At 38.8% G+C, this 13,056-nt stretch overlaps 1 protein-coding gene across 12 annotated transcripts in view; it reads right to left on the bottom strand.

Moving 5' to 3' along the window:
* UNC79 (unc-79 subunit of NALCN channel complex) overlaps window positions 1–13,056 on the bottom strand; it is a 119,279-nt gene that overhangs the window by 41,649 nt on the left and 64,574 nt on the right. For 9 of the 12 annotated variants that reach the window (XR_012764537.1, XM_075426263.1, XM_075426267.1 and 6 more), the window contains 5 exons: window positions 11,000–11,152; window positions 8,305–9,528; window positions 5,876–5,983; window positions 2,126–2,242; window positions 121–204 (listed from right to left, as the gene is read on the bottom strand). Coding sequence is in view for 11 of the 12 variants with exons in the window: in XM_075426263.1 (XP_075282378.1) it covers window positions 121–204; window positions 2,126–2,242; window positions 5,876–5,983; window positions 8,305–9,528; window positions 11,000–11,152 (1,686 nt within the window). In the remaining variant the exon portion in view is untranslated. The remainder of the gene's footprint in view (window positions 1–120; window positions 205–2,125; window positions 2,243–5,875; window positions 5,984–8,304; window positions 9,529–10,999; window positions 11,153–13,056) is intronic. The other 3 variants (XM_075426266.1, XM_075426264.1, XM_075426265.1) reach the window with 3 other exon arrangements.

Raw genomic sequence — 13,056 nt, 5'->3', positions numbered from 1 at the left:
ACAGTTGAGAGCTTTAATACAGCTGAACGGAACATAAAATTCAGCACCGTTTGGTACTAACCAAAACTCCTTACTGGCAGTCTTCGCAGAGATATCAGGTCAAATACGCAGTGAACTAACCTCTGATTCTTAGTGGTGGTCCCTCCAAGTCGGGGTTTAGGCAAACAGGGACATTGCACAGCCGCTTTCCAGGCTGTATCTGCTCTGTGAATAAATACAGAACTTCAGTCTACAGAACTAGGAGTCCAGCAACTGTCACCAGCACAAGCCTTTAATAGTAAATCAAGAGAAAACACACATAACAGCTACTGAAAAAAACAAAGAAAAGAGTTGTTTGTTTGGTGGGGTTTTTTTTTTTGGGGGGGGGGGGGGGGGGGGACGGGACGGGACGACACGACTAAAGAAGTCCACAACGCAAAAAAGGACACAGATAACCTAACACCGAAGAAGGCATTTTAAAAAAGTAAGTGTCATTAAACAAGAAAGGAAGTGCTATCCATAAAGATTCAACAAGATATGGAAAACATGAGTCACAAAAAGAGAAAACCAGTGTTTAGAAATATCAAGAGACTAGAAGTTAGGTATAGTTTGTGCTGACAGAAGCTAGACACAAAATGATTTTATTTCACAGAGAGCAAGCTTGGGAAAAAAGTGGTTTGAAATAAAATAAGAAAGAAAAGAGACACATGATATCAACCAATGCAATAAATAAATAAATAAAGCATGCATGAACCAAGCACACATCATACACTTATGTGGGATAAGACTATTTCCTAGTTGTTATACCCGAGTATAACAAGTCTTAAAACTGTGGTGTGACATTGAAGTGACAAATAGTCACACTGAGCATTTGTCCTGGAAAAAAAAAAACAACCCAACAACTGTATTCTGTCCAAATAATAACTTCACTTTGAAGCTAGTGGTTGAGAAAGAGACTCAGAGACGCAGAGCTTTCTGGAAAAGAACATTTTACTTTGTATCTCCATGCTTGGAGGTCTTTAGCTGGAATGACTCTTTAATGGAAAAGTCATAGATGGTGTAAAGAAAGGTAGTGGACTTGGAACAAGATTAACAAGACAGAGTTCCTAAGTGGTTTCTGCCTGAGAAACCAGGTGATACCAGCTGTCCCTTCAGTAAACTTACCTGCTGATAGGACAAAAAAACCATTGTTGTCATTGACAACTTTTGACCTTTATGATTTAAGAATCTCACGCTGAGCATGCTACTCAGCAGACTGGAGTAGAAAGGATAATTCTGAACTATATACCATACCTTTAGCCACTCTTCAGCTACAAGATTTAGTTTGACAGAACCTAACGCTGAAGACAGAATTAAGCAAAAATTTTAACTTGGCTATCCAAAACTGGTAGTGAGACATTCATGCTAAGTTCCATATACTGTTTTAAGCATTCCTTTCTCTGGATGCATCTGGATCTGCTGACAAATTCCTAAGCAGCATGATTCCATAGTGTCACTAACATCAGGATGGGCAATAAAATAGCTAGCATTTATGATAAACCAGAAAATCACTGTTAGTGGCATCTGCTATGAATTTGGTGATAACAGAAAATCTTTTATAGAACAAAAAAAACAATTAAAGCACTTGAGTAATGAGGAAATTGTGTGCTTAATTCAGTTTTCGTTGTGTTGTGTTCATCTTAAAGGGAGAAAAAACGGTCAGTGAGTGAACAGAAACTTCAGGTGTTCAGCATGAGCTGGCAGAACCTTCTCTAAAGAGAAATAAAACTGGCTGGTGTAAGGCACAACTCCTTGGGGTACCAACACCATTGTAAACATATATGCAAATAAATGATTCCATGCACCAGGGGTGAAATCCTACACCTAATGAAATCAACAGTGATAGCTCCACTTCATTCCATGAAGCCAGGAAATATTTCAAGGAACACACAAAACTGTGGGGACACCACTGTACCGGAGGGACTGCCTCCCAAACACGTAACTATTCCAATTCATACCAGGTGAGAATCTGGTACTCACTATGAAGTTTCACTTTAGACTTCAGATTGATTACTTCTCTGCAATGGTAGAATACTTTTTTTAATGGATTTATACAGAAGGTAATTGATTTAGGAAACAGAAATAAAGAACAATAAATGCAGCTCACCAGTATCCCAAGTGCTGATATTGTGGGGAGCACTAGACTGGTGTTCCAGCTGCCTCTTCATTAGCTGGTTCATTGTCAGAGCTCCCAAAGAGCCTCTTTTCATTTGTCTGAACTGAGCTGCAAGTCAGAAATGCAAAAGGATTTCAGGGGCTCAGACAACACGTAAAACTACTCTTTTTTTCCTGATCTTACAAGCCAGCGTAAAATAAATACTGAAAGGACAATGACTGCTTGCTTTAAAGATCTTGCTCAAGTCAATATGCACTTTTCACACAACTACATAGGGAACAATTCTGGCCCCAACTACAGCAGTCATAAATGACTTCAGGATCTCATCCACTGTGTCAACTGTCACTGCCTTTTTGTCTCCATATATCACGAAAGCTCTTCACAACACTTGATATCTGTGAAATGCAAGCTACTACCCCAAAATTCCCATGCTGACAGGTGATAAAGGTATACTTGAATCTCACTCTCATATAATGTATCGAGGAAGGAAACTCAGCCTCCTCCCAGCAAAGTCAGGAGGACTGCTCTGTCCACGCTCACTGTAGGAAAACAAATTCACTGACTATACCACCAGAACCCTTTACGAGTGACACAGCCTGAACAGGCCTCCTAAATACCCACCACTCAGGCATACAACCTACAGATTATTCTGAATTGTGAAGCCAGCATGCCTTTGAAGATGGGTCCCTTTTGTAACTTCATTGCCATCCTTATTACATGGAGCTATCAAGCAACAAGCATTAGATTTTTCCTCATCCGACTATTTACAATACTTCTTTAAATGGATGTTACTGTTTGCTTTAAGAGATGTGTCTCGCTGGATAACATACAAAAAAACAAACCACCACCACAATTGTGGATATAAAATTTAAGACATTTTTGGTCATGTATTTTCTCAGTGCTTCAACGGAGCTAAAAACAGATCATCTCCAACTCCTGACTTCCTCACTTTTTTCTGCATTCGTAAGAAAATTCAAATTGAACCAACATAACACATTTGCTTTGGCAACTGAACCTTAGCAATATATTTCCACCACTGAAACCAAAATCATTGTTCACAGTATGGAGACAGAGTTTTAAGCCCTGCTTGAACAATGCATGTGAGAGATTGCTGACACACATCTCCAGGCAGGAAAGCTTTTAAAATGTTGCCTTAAGTATACGCTCAAGTGTTTTCCTCTACATGGCCTTAAAGCAACGGCAGCAAAACAAAATCTTCTTCTAATGATTATTTACATCTGCAACTATATATTCAACATTGTAAAAAAGAGTATTAACATGGTATCAGGTAGTTCCGTTCTAAAAATCCAAATAGTACCCAGCTAAGCTCTGAAAATAAACCCAGCATTGCACATTATTTACTGTGATAAAGAAGTACGGACCAGGGATAAACTACAACTTTCAGAAAGCCCTGAGGAGTTGACTGCCTTCTCCTAAACTAGCTCTACTCAATTTCTATCTGAGAGTTTCAAATTCAGAGAAAGCAGAGTACTCCCTAACAAAGCAAATACAGGCCCTCAGTAATAATAAACACAGTGATAACCTCAGTGGGAATCTGCAAACTGAAATTATTTTATTAGGTGAAGTATTTTATGCTTTCCTTCATTATATCCTTTCAGTGTATCAAAGTGCATTTAAACTCTATTTTTGGTCCAAGTACAAACTTCTCCAGCATTGCTGCAAAGCAGTCCTTGTATAACTGAACCAGACCAAGAGACCATTCCATGTTTCACTTTTAAAAGCTATATTGCAGCTGCCTTTCACACCATATTAGGAGAAAAATAGAATTTCCATCGTTTCCAGGGCAAGGATTTTAAATAGATGCCTTAAGCATAGAATTTCCTGACGAAAGAACAGCAATTAACATTAGAACTGACAAGACTGCTTGCAGTGCAGATGACTGTCAAAATATAGAAAATTATCTCTCTGAATTTTCCTAACAGCTTTTGCTATTGTAATTAAAGAAATTTCATGCATATTTCACATAATCAGGCTACTGTTGGGCAGGTTTGGATTTCCAGGGGGGTTATTTACCTTGTTTCTCAAAGACAGCCATGATTTCAAATATTGGTAAATCAAGAAAAAAAAAAAAATCTAAAGAAACCAAAACACCCAGAGAGCTGCCAGCCACTGAACAGTGTTGAAGCCAGGCTGACCGCTGTGGACCAACATGTGACTTCTCATGCCTATGACTGACTAGTGGCACAGGGAGGGAAGTCTTCCTTGATAAGTTTTTCTAGAAGAAACCTAACAATCAAGAGAAGATCAATAACCTCCACATGGTAGCTGGTGAGCCTTTCATACGTCAGCTAGTGATCTGGTCAATCACCCCTCCATTGCTGTGGAATTCGCTACTCAAGAAGAGAAGTCCAAAGGCAAAATCTTCCTATCACAGTTAATGATGCATGCTTTCTGCAGCCAGGCACTGGCTGTACAAGTAATGTTATCTATTCGTGTTACGGAAGTGCCTTGTGCTCACAGTCCTGATGAGGGCTTGTTACGCAATGACTGTAAAGACACATAGTAGAAGGTCAAAAATATTTCAGTCTAAATGGACAAGAGACACAATGGAAGTATTCAAGTCCCTTTTTGCAGCTGGAAACTGAGGCACACAGAAAGAGGAAAGGAATATTTACAAAGGAACATAGGCTCAGTATCATACAAATACTATTCCTGACTCCATATACTGGAATTTACAGGAACACCCAGCACTCGGTGAAACCAGACCAAGATAGGTCTTACGTGGGACCTCTTTAGCTGCTTTAGTAAATGATATCGGTATCATTAGGTGGCCTACAAATCTATTCTGACTGTAAGATGCACATGACAAGACACGTGGTAAAACTGGAGAGGAAACCTCCAACTTGGAGTACTCATCTAGCACGTCTACACATCATCATCTTCCTTTCATAGGACAGACAACTCTTCCAATCAAATCAGCAGATGCTGCATTTCCGAAATTAAAATTTGACTTCTCTACAGCAATCTGCAATTGCAGTTCAGCAAGACAGTTGAGCTGACCTAGCAGCTCACTGGTATCAAAGCAGGTCATCATTCCCCCTCCCTTTTCTTCTAGTCAGTCCCGCTCCATCAGCCTTCAGATGTGTTACTTAACGTTACCTAGATGGACACGCCATTCTGGATTTTGTTAGTGTTCTAAGATGCCTCCACTTTCCAATGTTATCTACATGTGCTCTGTTAAGCCATGTGTCAACATCTACTTAAACCAATCCAGTTCACTTTCCATTGATATGGGTATGGGAGTCTCAGATAAATAGTTACCGCATTTCAGCAAGCGGCTGAGGAAGTGTCATTTCAAGTCATTTTACAAACATTGCAAGCGAGTTTTTTTCCTAAGGTACCGCAAGAAATGTACTGAAGACCACAGTAACAGCTCTGCAGAGCTCTCACCCTCTGCTTCCGCGCACTGACAGTTGACAATGCTTTCTCTCACCAGAAAATAAACATTCAGCTTTAGTGAAGTATTGCTTTTAGCTGCTACCTACTGGAATTCAAGAAAATCACATTAGTCAAATTTGCCATGTCACAACAGAAAATCTTGCGGCCACTAACTGCTAAAATCCTGCTGACCATCAGAGATTTAACAGATATAACGATATCCAACACAGCTCTACTTCCAAGAATCCGTGAAACTCAGGTGAAGGCATTTAGCATACATGACACACATCTGACAAAAATACAGCGACTTAGATTTAATCCTCAAACCAGAGGGAAACTTACTCGATATGGAAGAGTGACTACTTGTCTCTGGGACACCTGCTTCAAGGGTTGGTGCAGATGACGACTCTCTTGGCATTTCCAGTGTTGAAAGTCCTTTGGCAGCAGGATCTGCATATGAAAACTGTGCTTAAACTCTCAGTATTTAGAATCTATAAATATTTTCCATCCACTTTCTCCCTGGATGCCTTTTTCACATCTTTTCAGCCATCCATTCAACATCTGGCATTCCCAGCAGTTTTAAAAGGATTCAGTGTGTGTGATATACGAATTTTTACAAAGGCACAGGGATCTACTGCTTAAAATTACTTTTTAAAGGAGATTTCTACCTATGCTCTTTAGACCTCATAACTAATAAATGCACATAGTTTGATTTTGATCCCACTCACAGAACAATTATTAGAACCACCAACCTGGAAATAAGAGAAGTACCACTGATATAAAGCTAGTTTAAGTGACAGCTTAGCATCTTTTAAAAGCCTTATCTGCAACATGTTATCAGTTTTCATTCAAAAGGCTGCTGATCTAGCAGTTGATCCTAAAGATACAAAGAATTTAAGATTCTATCATTAAAAAGAAAAAAATCCACTAAAACTAACATTTTTATTTTATGATAACTGATACTGCCAATATGGGAAGAATAAAGTAAAGAAATTTTCAAGTGTTGTTGGCTGGTTTTAGCATATCCTATAAAAATTAATGTGTATCTATGCTGTAAGAAGTCTCAGGCAGGAAACTCTGTAGCCCAGCATCATGCACTTGAAGAAACAACACATTTGGATACTTAATTCACAGGTCAGTTATATCAGAAGCCTTTCCAAAACATATGGAAGTACAATTGGCTGACAAAGCTTGAATAAGACTTTGAAATAATTATCAGCTATTATGATGGCAATATTCAGCCTACTTAAATTAATTACTACACGTATGTTCTCAAATAAACTAATCAATCAGGATAAAGAAAGCAAAACAGAACATAACAGGTACATTAAATTACCCAAGTCACAAAATTACCTAGTTATCAGAATTGCCTGTATCAACCTGTAACATAAGTGAGCACTTAATGAGTCATTGTGAATGTTTTATGCTCCCTTGGATGACATACTTGGATGCACACAGCCAAATGCCCATCAGAGATGCTATAATCCTAGGTTCCACGTGGTGTTTCAGAACTGGGACAGCCCTTCCAATCAGTTTCAGTGATGGAAGTGTAAATTACTGCATGAAAACTGGCCCTTACTAATAGTCAAAAAAAGCATCTGAAGTCTAATTGTACAATTCTTTCATAACCATTCTTCTCCAAGAACCTAAAGCACTCGGCTGTCTTTTGATTTTACAAAGCTCCAGCAGTTCTTCAGCTTACTGGAACCATGCATGGGGCCTGAAACATAAAGGGAACAGCGTAACTATGATCACACTGAATGATTTCTCCTTGTAAAAGAGTATCATAATAGGAAATTATACTATGGTTCTCTCTGAAGCATTTAAGAAAGAAGTGAGGTCAGGAATGAATGAATATTTCCCCTACTTCACTGGCAAAGAACTGAGGCTTGAAGGATTCTTTCGCTCTTTAATTAATATGTTAAAAAAAGACTGGTAAAATTCTGATAACTGAAAAATCCTGGAAAAAAAACAGTCACAGAAGTAAAGAGGCAGCAGCATGCATTTTTTAAAACTGTTTGATGCATCCAATCGGAAACTGAGGAACAGCTAAAATACACTTCCTCTCCACCTGAAAAACTTAGTAACAAAACCCTGTATTGAAAGGACCTGAAAAAACTCGGGATACAGAGAAATACTGTATGGCTTTCCCCACACTTGAACTTTAAATCCTTAACAAACACAAGCCATGTAAACTTTGTGGATACCCAATACAAAGAAGGCTATAAAAAGGTTTTAGTGTATAAAAACAAAACATGTGTGTTTATTGGATCCTAAATGCAAACTGCAGTTAATTCCGAGTGCTCTTCGTTCTTAAGTCTACAGTTTGTTCAGCCTTACACTTCAGGATCCAGTCTGCTTTCCATTGCCTTATGCTTGCAGAAGAAATAAAAGATCAAAAATCACTACACACAAAAGAGAACCAGCAGATTAGCAGGACAAAGGCCACAGAATTACGACAATATTTTTTTACTCCCTGCATAAAGAAGCCATGGAGTTTCACCCTCCAACTTCGGTATCGGAACCAATATTTTTGTGAGCGAGCTCCACCTCCTTTTCAAATGGGCCCTCACACATGCACTACACCTGCGTGGTTAGCACATTCCTTGTGAGAAACAAACACCTGAAAGCATTCAGCTAGCTCAGACCACATCAGATGCTACGTATACATATCACTCCCCATACATATACACATCTCTCCCTATGCTGGTCTGTTACTAAAACCTTCACACAGTAATAAGCCTTTTGACCAGGTCAGTGATTGAGCTCACCTGCCTCCTTCTGCTCTCCCAGCTTGTCAAGGATGTTAAAGGAAATGTCCAGGTATTCTCTCTGAATAGCGCTCACAGCAATCTTCCTCTGCTTCCTCTGGCGAGGAACAATCTGAATCTTAAATTCTGACTCCTCAGTCTCCTCGTCTTGTTTCTGCTCCATGTTTTGTTCAGTGTCAGACTCTGCGTTTGCATCAAGTTTATCACGTTCTGTTTGGTTTTCAGAATCTTCAGGGACTTTAATAAGGACTGTCTTTATATTTGGGCTTGGAATTGTTCCACTAGGTCTAATTTCCTCCACGCTGAGCTCAGAGTTATCATCAAGGGACATTTCTGGAAGGGCAAATGACTTCTGCAGCAGGTCCCTTTTCTGTTTCAGTGTTAGTGGGTTCCCACAGGACACGTCCTGAAGTTCTTCTGGCTTAACTAATTCGGAAGAGTCCTTTTGATCTTTCGGAGAAGTGGGAAGGATCACCTCTATTCCTGCTGAAGCACTGTCGCTTACAGCCTTAGAACTAAAGTCTTTGGAGCAATCTTCAATGCTGAACTGAACCAGAGGAGTTGTGCTGAGACTGAGTGCAGAGACATTGATAGGAGTTGAAGGAGATGACACAGCAGTTTTGCCAGAGACCTCGTCATTCAGCTGCTTTGTTGTTTCTTCTTCTTCATCACTCTCCACTATTCTAAGTGGAGGGAGTGGTTCAAAGACTAAAGAGTCACTGTCTGAGGTGGAGAGTAATGAATGCTTTTCAGGACCTGATGTTGAGTCGGAGGACAAATCTATCAGATCTAAATCTTCCTTGGGACCAGCAGGTTTAACTGGAGAGTCCACTTTCACTTCATAGGTTTCCATGCAGTTTAACCTAACTTCTGGTATGACAGGTCGTCTTGTTTCCTGGAAACTCTCTGTACGAGGAAGATTCTCTTGTGTTTCTGTATTTTCAGCTTTAGTGGAAGAATTCTGCCGAGATTGTCCATAATCACTCTGCCTGTGTACGGCGTAAGCAGCAGGCACAGGTGGTTTTTCTAAGTCACACCGGTCTATGCAGGACTTCCTGCGATGTTCATCTAATGAAAACAACAGGGAGTCTGCATTCCCTATATCAAGAGATTTTTGTTTTAGAGAGCGCAGTTTTTTTTTCTGAATGCTTTCTTCTCTCACACAGCGTAGAATACTGTCTTGCAAGGCCCCCGTCTCTCTATATTCAGCCAGCTCTATTTCACCTGATTAAAACAGAAAGAGCTAATACTACCTCAGTTGGAGACTTCTAGCAGATATCTTCATCTTTATCTCACAATTCAACATAGGACTGGCATTTCAAATACAAACCCAGTGTTCGTCAAAATTGTCTAAATTTTGTTTTTAACCTTAGAGCCACGTGTTAGATTTTTACAAACAAAACCAAAAAGAACTATTATTTGGATAACAGGGTCTATCTAAATTCTATCCAAATTCTACTCATCCTGGACAGACGAAGATAGGCTTTTTAATATTATGCATTGAATGGAAGCTAGTACAGGCAAGCAATATCTACAGACACTTGGGATAGCTACATTAAGCACAAGAGATGAAATAGGAAATGAGCTACACAGACCAATCTGAACAGGTTTCAAAATAAATTTGGACATCATTTGGACATCAGTGTATATTAGAGCACACCTACATGTTATTTACTGCACCAAAGCGCGCTTAAAATGAATGCTTCTAATTCAAGAAGCAAGGGTAGCAATAGCAGTGAGGATGTGGCAGCATGAGCCTGAGAACAGACAGGCGTTCAGAGAATTTTTGCCCCAGCGATCCTAGACCACAGCAGAGTCTAGTAACTGTCACACCACACAGTCATACCTCCTCGTCCTCAGGAGGAGTAAAGTGAGCATAGTTATACTTGCTAGTACTATCACTGCATTGGTATTTTACTGTGTGAACACATTCATTGGGAACATTTTATAAGGTTATCACTGTTGTTATTATAAAAGACGTATTTTTACACAGAATATTCCTGATCATTACCCCTGGATTTCAAAATGCACCACATATCAATCACCATTCAACAAAAAGCAGTGAGAAAAGTTAAAGTATATGTTTGCTCTAGTTACATCCAGTCCTCCCTCCCCCATGCAAACACCTGAAAAAAAAAAAAAAGGCAGGTGGGTTGTGGTGGAAATCTCTTCAATTTTTTTTTTTTTTTTTTTTTTAGGGTATTCATTTCAGAAACCTAAATTTGAAAACAAAATCCTTCCTATTTTTTGAAGCCACCAAAAGACTCTTTTTACCAGTGGAAAACCATTTTTGCAGCAGCAGCAACAAATTCATTTACCCTAGAGTCCCACCTCATAAAAAAAAAAAAAAAACAAAACTAATTTCTGGGAAAAAATAAATTTGAGTAAAACTCTTCGGCCCAATGGTGGAAGAAAATTGCAACAAATCCTCTTAAACATTTTTACATTCAAAAGAGCTTAAAGTTTCAGCAAACAACAGCTGATTTTAGATTATTTTTATTTTGGAGTGCCTACTTTGAGACTCCTGTAAGAGAATCCATTCAGGGAAATAAGGAGTACCTGCTCTCAAAAGTCAGAGAGTTCTTGTATTCAAATCAGGTAGCATAACAAACTCTACAAAGAAAGGTGGTAGCTTGAAACTAAGAGTAGGAAATTGTATTTCTGCATGAGTTTATACAGACAAAACAATTCATACTTCTCTGAGCATTCATCTCAACTGGTTGATATTTCACCATTTTGCTGCCACCAATTCTTTTCAGTCTTGCAAAGAAAGTTTGAGATTCTTTACTGCAAGGTCCAGTTGGTGTATCATGAATATCAGATTCATCAAAAACACTGTCTTCCTCTGCTGGAGAAAGAAAAAACTTTATTACTCTTAAGAGAGAGCAATTCCTTGAATGAAAAGCAGTCTCTGCAACAAAACCGCAGCTAGTTTCAATTAAACTTGAATTGGAAAATGAAGAATCATCTGAAGTTTGCAAGCAAATTTATATCCCAGGCATAACTTTGCCTTGTTACATCTTGAATTGAGGTCAGAAAGGACAGAGATAAATGAAAAATGGGTTACAATGCAACAAAAGTATATAAAAGCTTTTATCATTTTAAGCTGATCTTTCCTACTACTGATAATACAGATACTTTAGATGGAAGAAATAGAGTATATCTGGATACTGACTTGAGTAAATAACTTCTGTACTGCTCAGTGAGCAATGGTAAGTTGAAGAAGATCGAAATCAGTACAAGAACTGCAAGGTCAGTAATAACCAGCAAAACAGGAAAGTGAAAAAAAGAAGAAATGGATAATCTCAGGAAGCTGGTAATAGAGAGCATGAATTATGAAATTATTGATCTAAGTAGTAACAGTAAAACATTATGCTCTGACCTGATAGTTGAAAATGGCAGACACTAAGAAAGATCAGAGTCTATTTACCCATCAAAAAAATAACCACACTGCCTGTATGAACTGGCTATAAAACAAGAAATAACAAAGGAAAAAAACACGTATCTATCATATCTAGTGATTAATCTCCAAGGAAATAAGAAACACTACTGGGACAATACAGAAAACAGAGCATTCAAGAAACAAAAAAGTTTGCCTTTTTTATTCTGGTAAGCAAACATGGAGAGGAAATGCATTTGTTATCTAGGAATGAAAAGGTAAGTAAGCCAAAGAGTTAGAATGACCTAAAATGAAGATTTAAACTGGACATTAATATCTTCAGCTTTGAAATTCGAGGAAAGTTTCTACTACATGTGAAGCTATGGAACTGCCACCTAAAAGCATCAGGGACTAGATACCTAACTGATATGATGAATCCAGAAAAATCAAAGTTGATAGTAAGAATGTCTACAGAGACTGGGTTTAGTAAGTTAGGAGACCACTTATAACTTCATGTCCTGTGTCTAACTTCTTCCCCTCGGCAACAAATGCTTCTTCTCACAAGATGTATCATCAGCTCTGCAACAGTCTGTACACTGTACACCATGATCGCCACAACAAAGCTTGACAGGAAAAATTAGTAAAGAGGCTCAAAGGTCGGAAACTCCATCTTTAGCATAGGGTTTCTTGCTGCCTGACAATGAAATCCTCATCTGTTGATCATCTAAACACCACCTTTAATGATGACAGCAGCACACACACTACTTGACCAGAGACTGAACAAGCCTTCTTAGATACAGTGGGAAAGGTTTCAACTTTCCAGGTCGTTACGGAGTTATATTGGCTGCTTCTTGCAGGTGGAAGAAAACTTTTCTACATCCTCTTTTTTCTGCAGCACTTCAGCAGAGGAGGAGAATCAGCCCTACGATTAAGTCAGCATTTACAGAGTAATATTTGCCCATTTATGTTCCTTTACCTCTGAGCAGCCCAAAGTCCTTCACAACAGCTCTGGAAAGCAAGTAAATATTATTCTCCTGACTTTAACTACAAGGAAACAATGATGAAGTGAGGCGCAAGGCCACCCAGTGAATCCATGTTGGACACAGGATTGGAACAGTGAGTTGGAACACCATGAATTAAGTCATTAACTCAGCTCAAAATAAAGACAAATTAGTAGTAAGTCTACAGGTATCTGAGCCCTCTTGGTTCTCCTCTAGCAATACAAAATGTCCAAGTGAGTGACAATATGCAACAGATCATTTACATCCGTTTAAAGGTTGCTTTACTTTGCTAGAGCCGAGTAATAGGGTGTTCAGGTAAAGAAAATTGTGTCCTCCTTCTGCTGGATATCTTTTTTTGAGCAACAAGCAGCA

Source organism: Opisthocomus hoazin, chromosome 7 (assembly GCF_030867145.1).
Source record: "Opisthocomus hoazin isolate bOpiHoa1 chromosome 7, bOpiHoa1.hap1, whole genome shotgun sequence".
In the NCBI taxonomy this organism is placed as follows: Eukaryota; Metazoa; Chordata; class Aves; order Opisthocomiformes; family Opisthocomidae; genus Opisthocomus; species Opisthocomus hoazin.
This window is presented reverse-complemented; position numbering and strand designations above follow the sequence as displayed.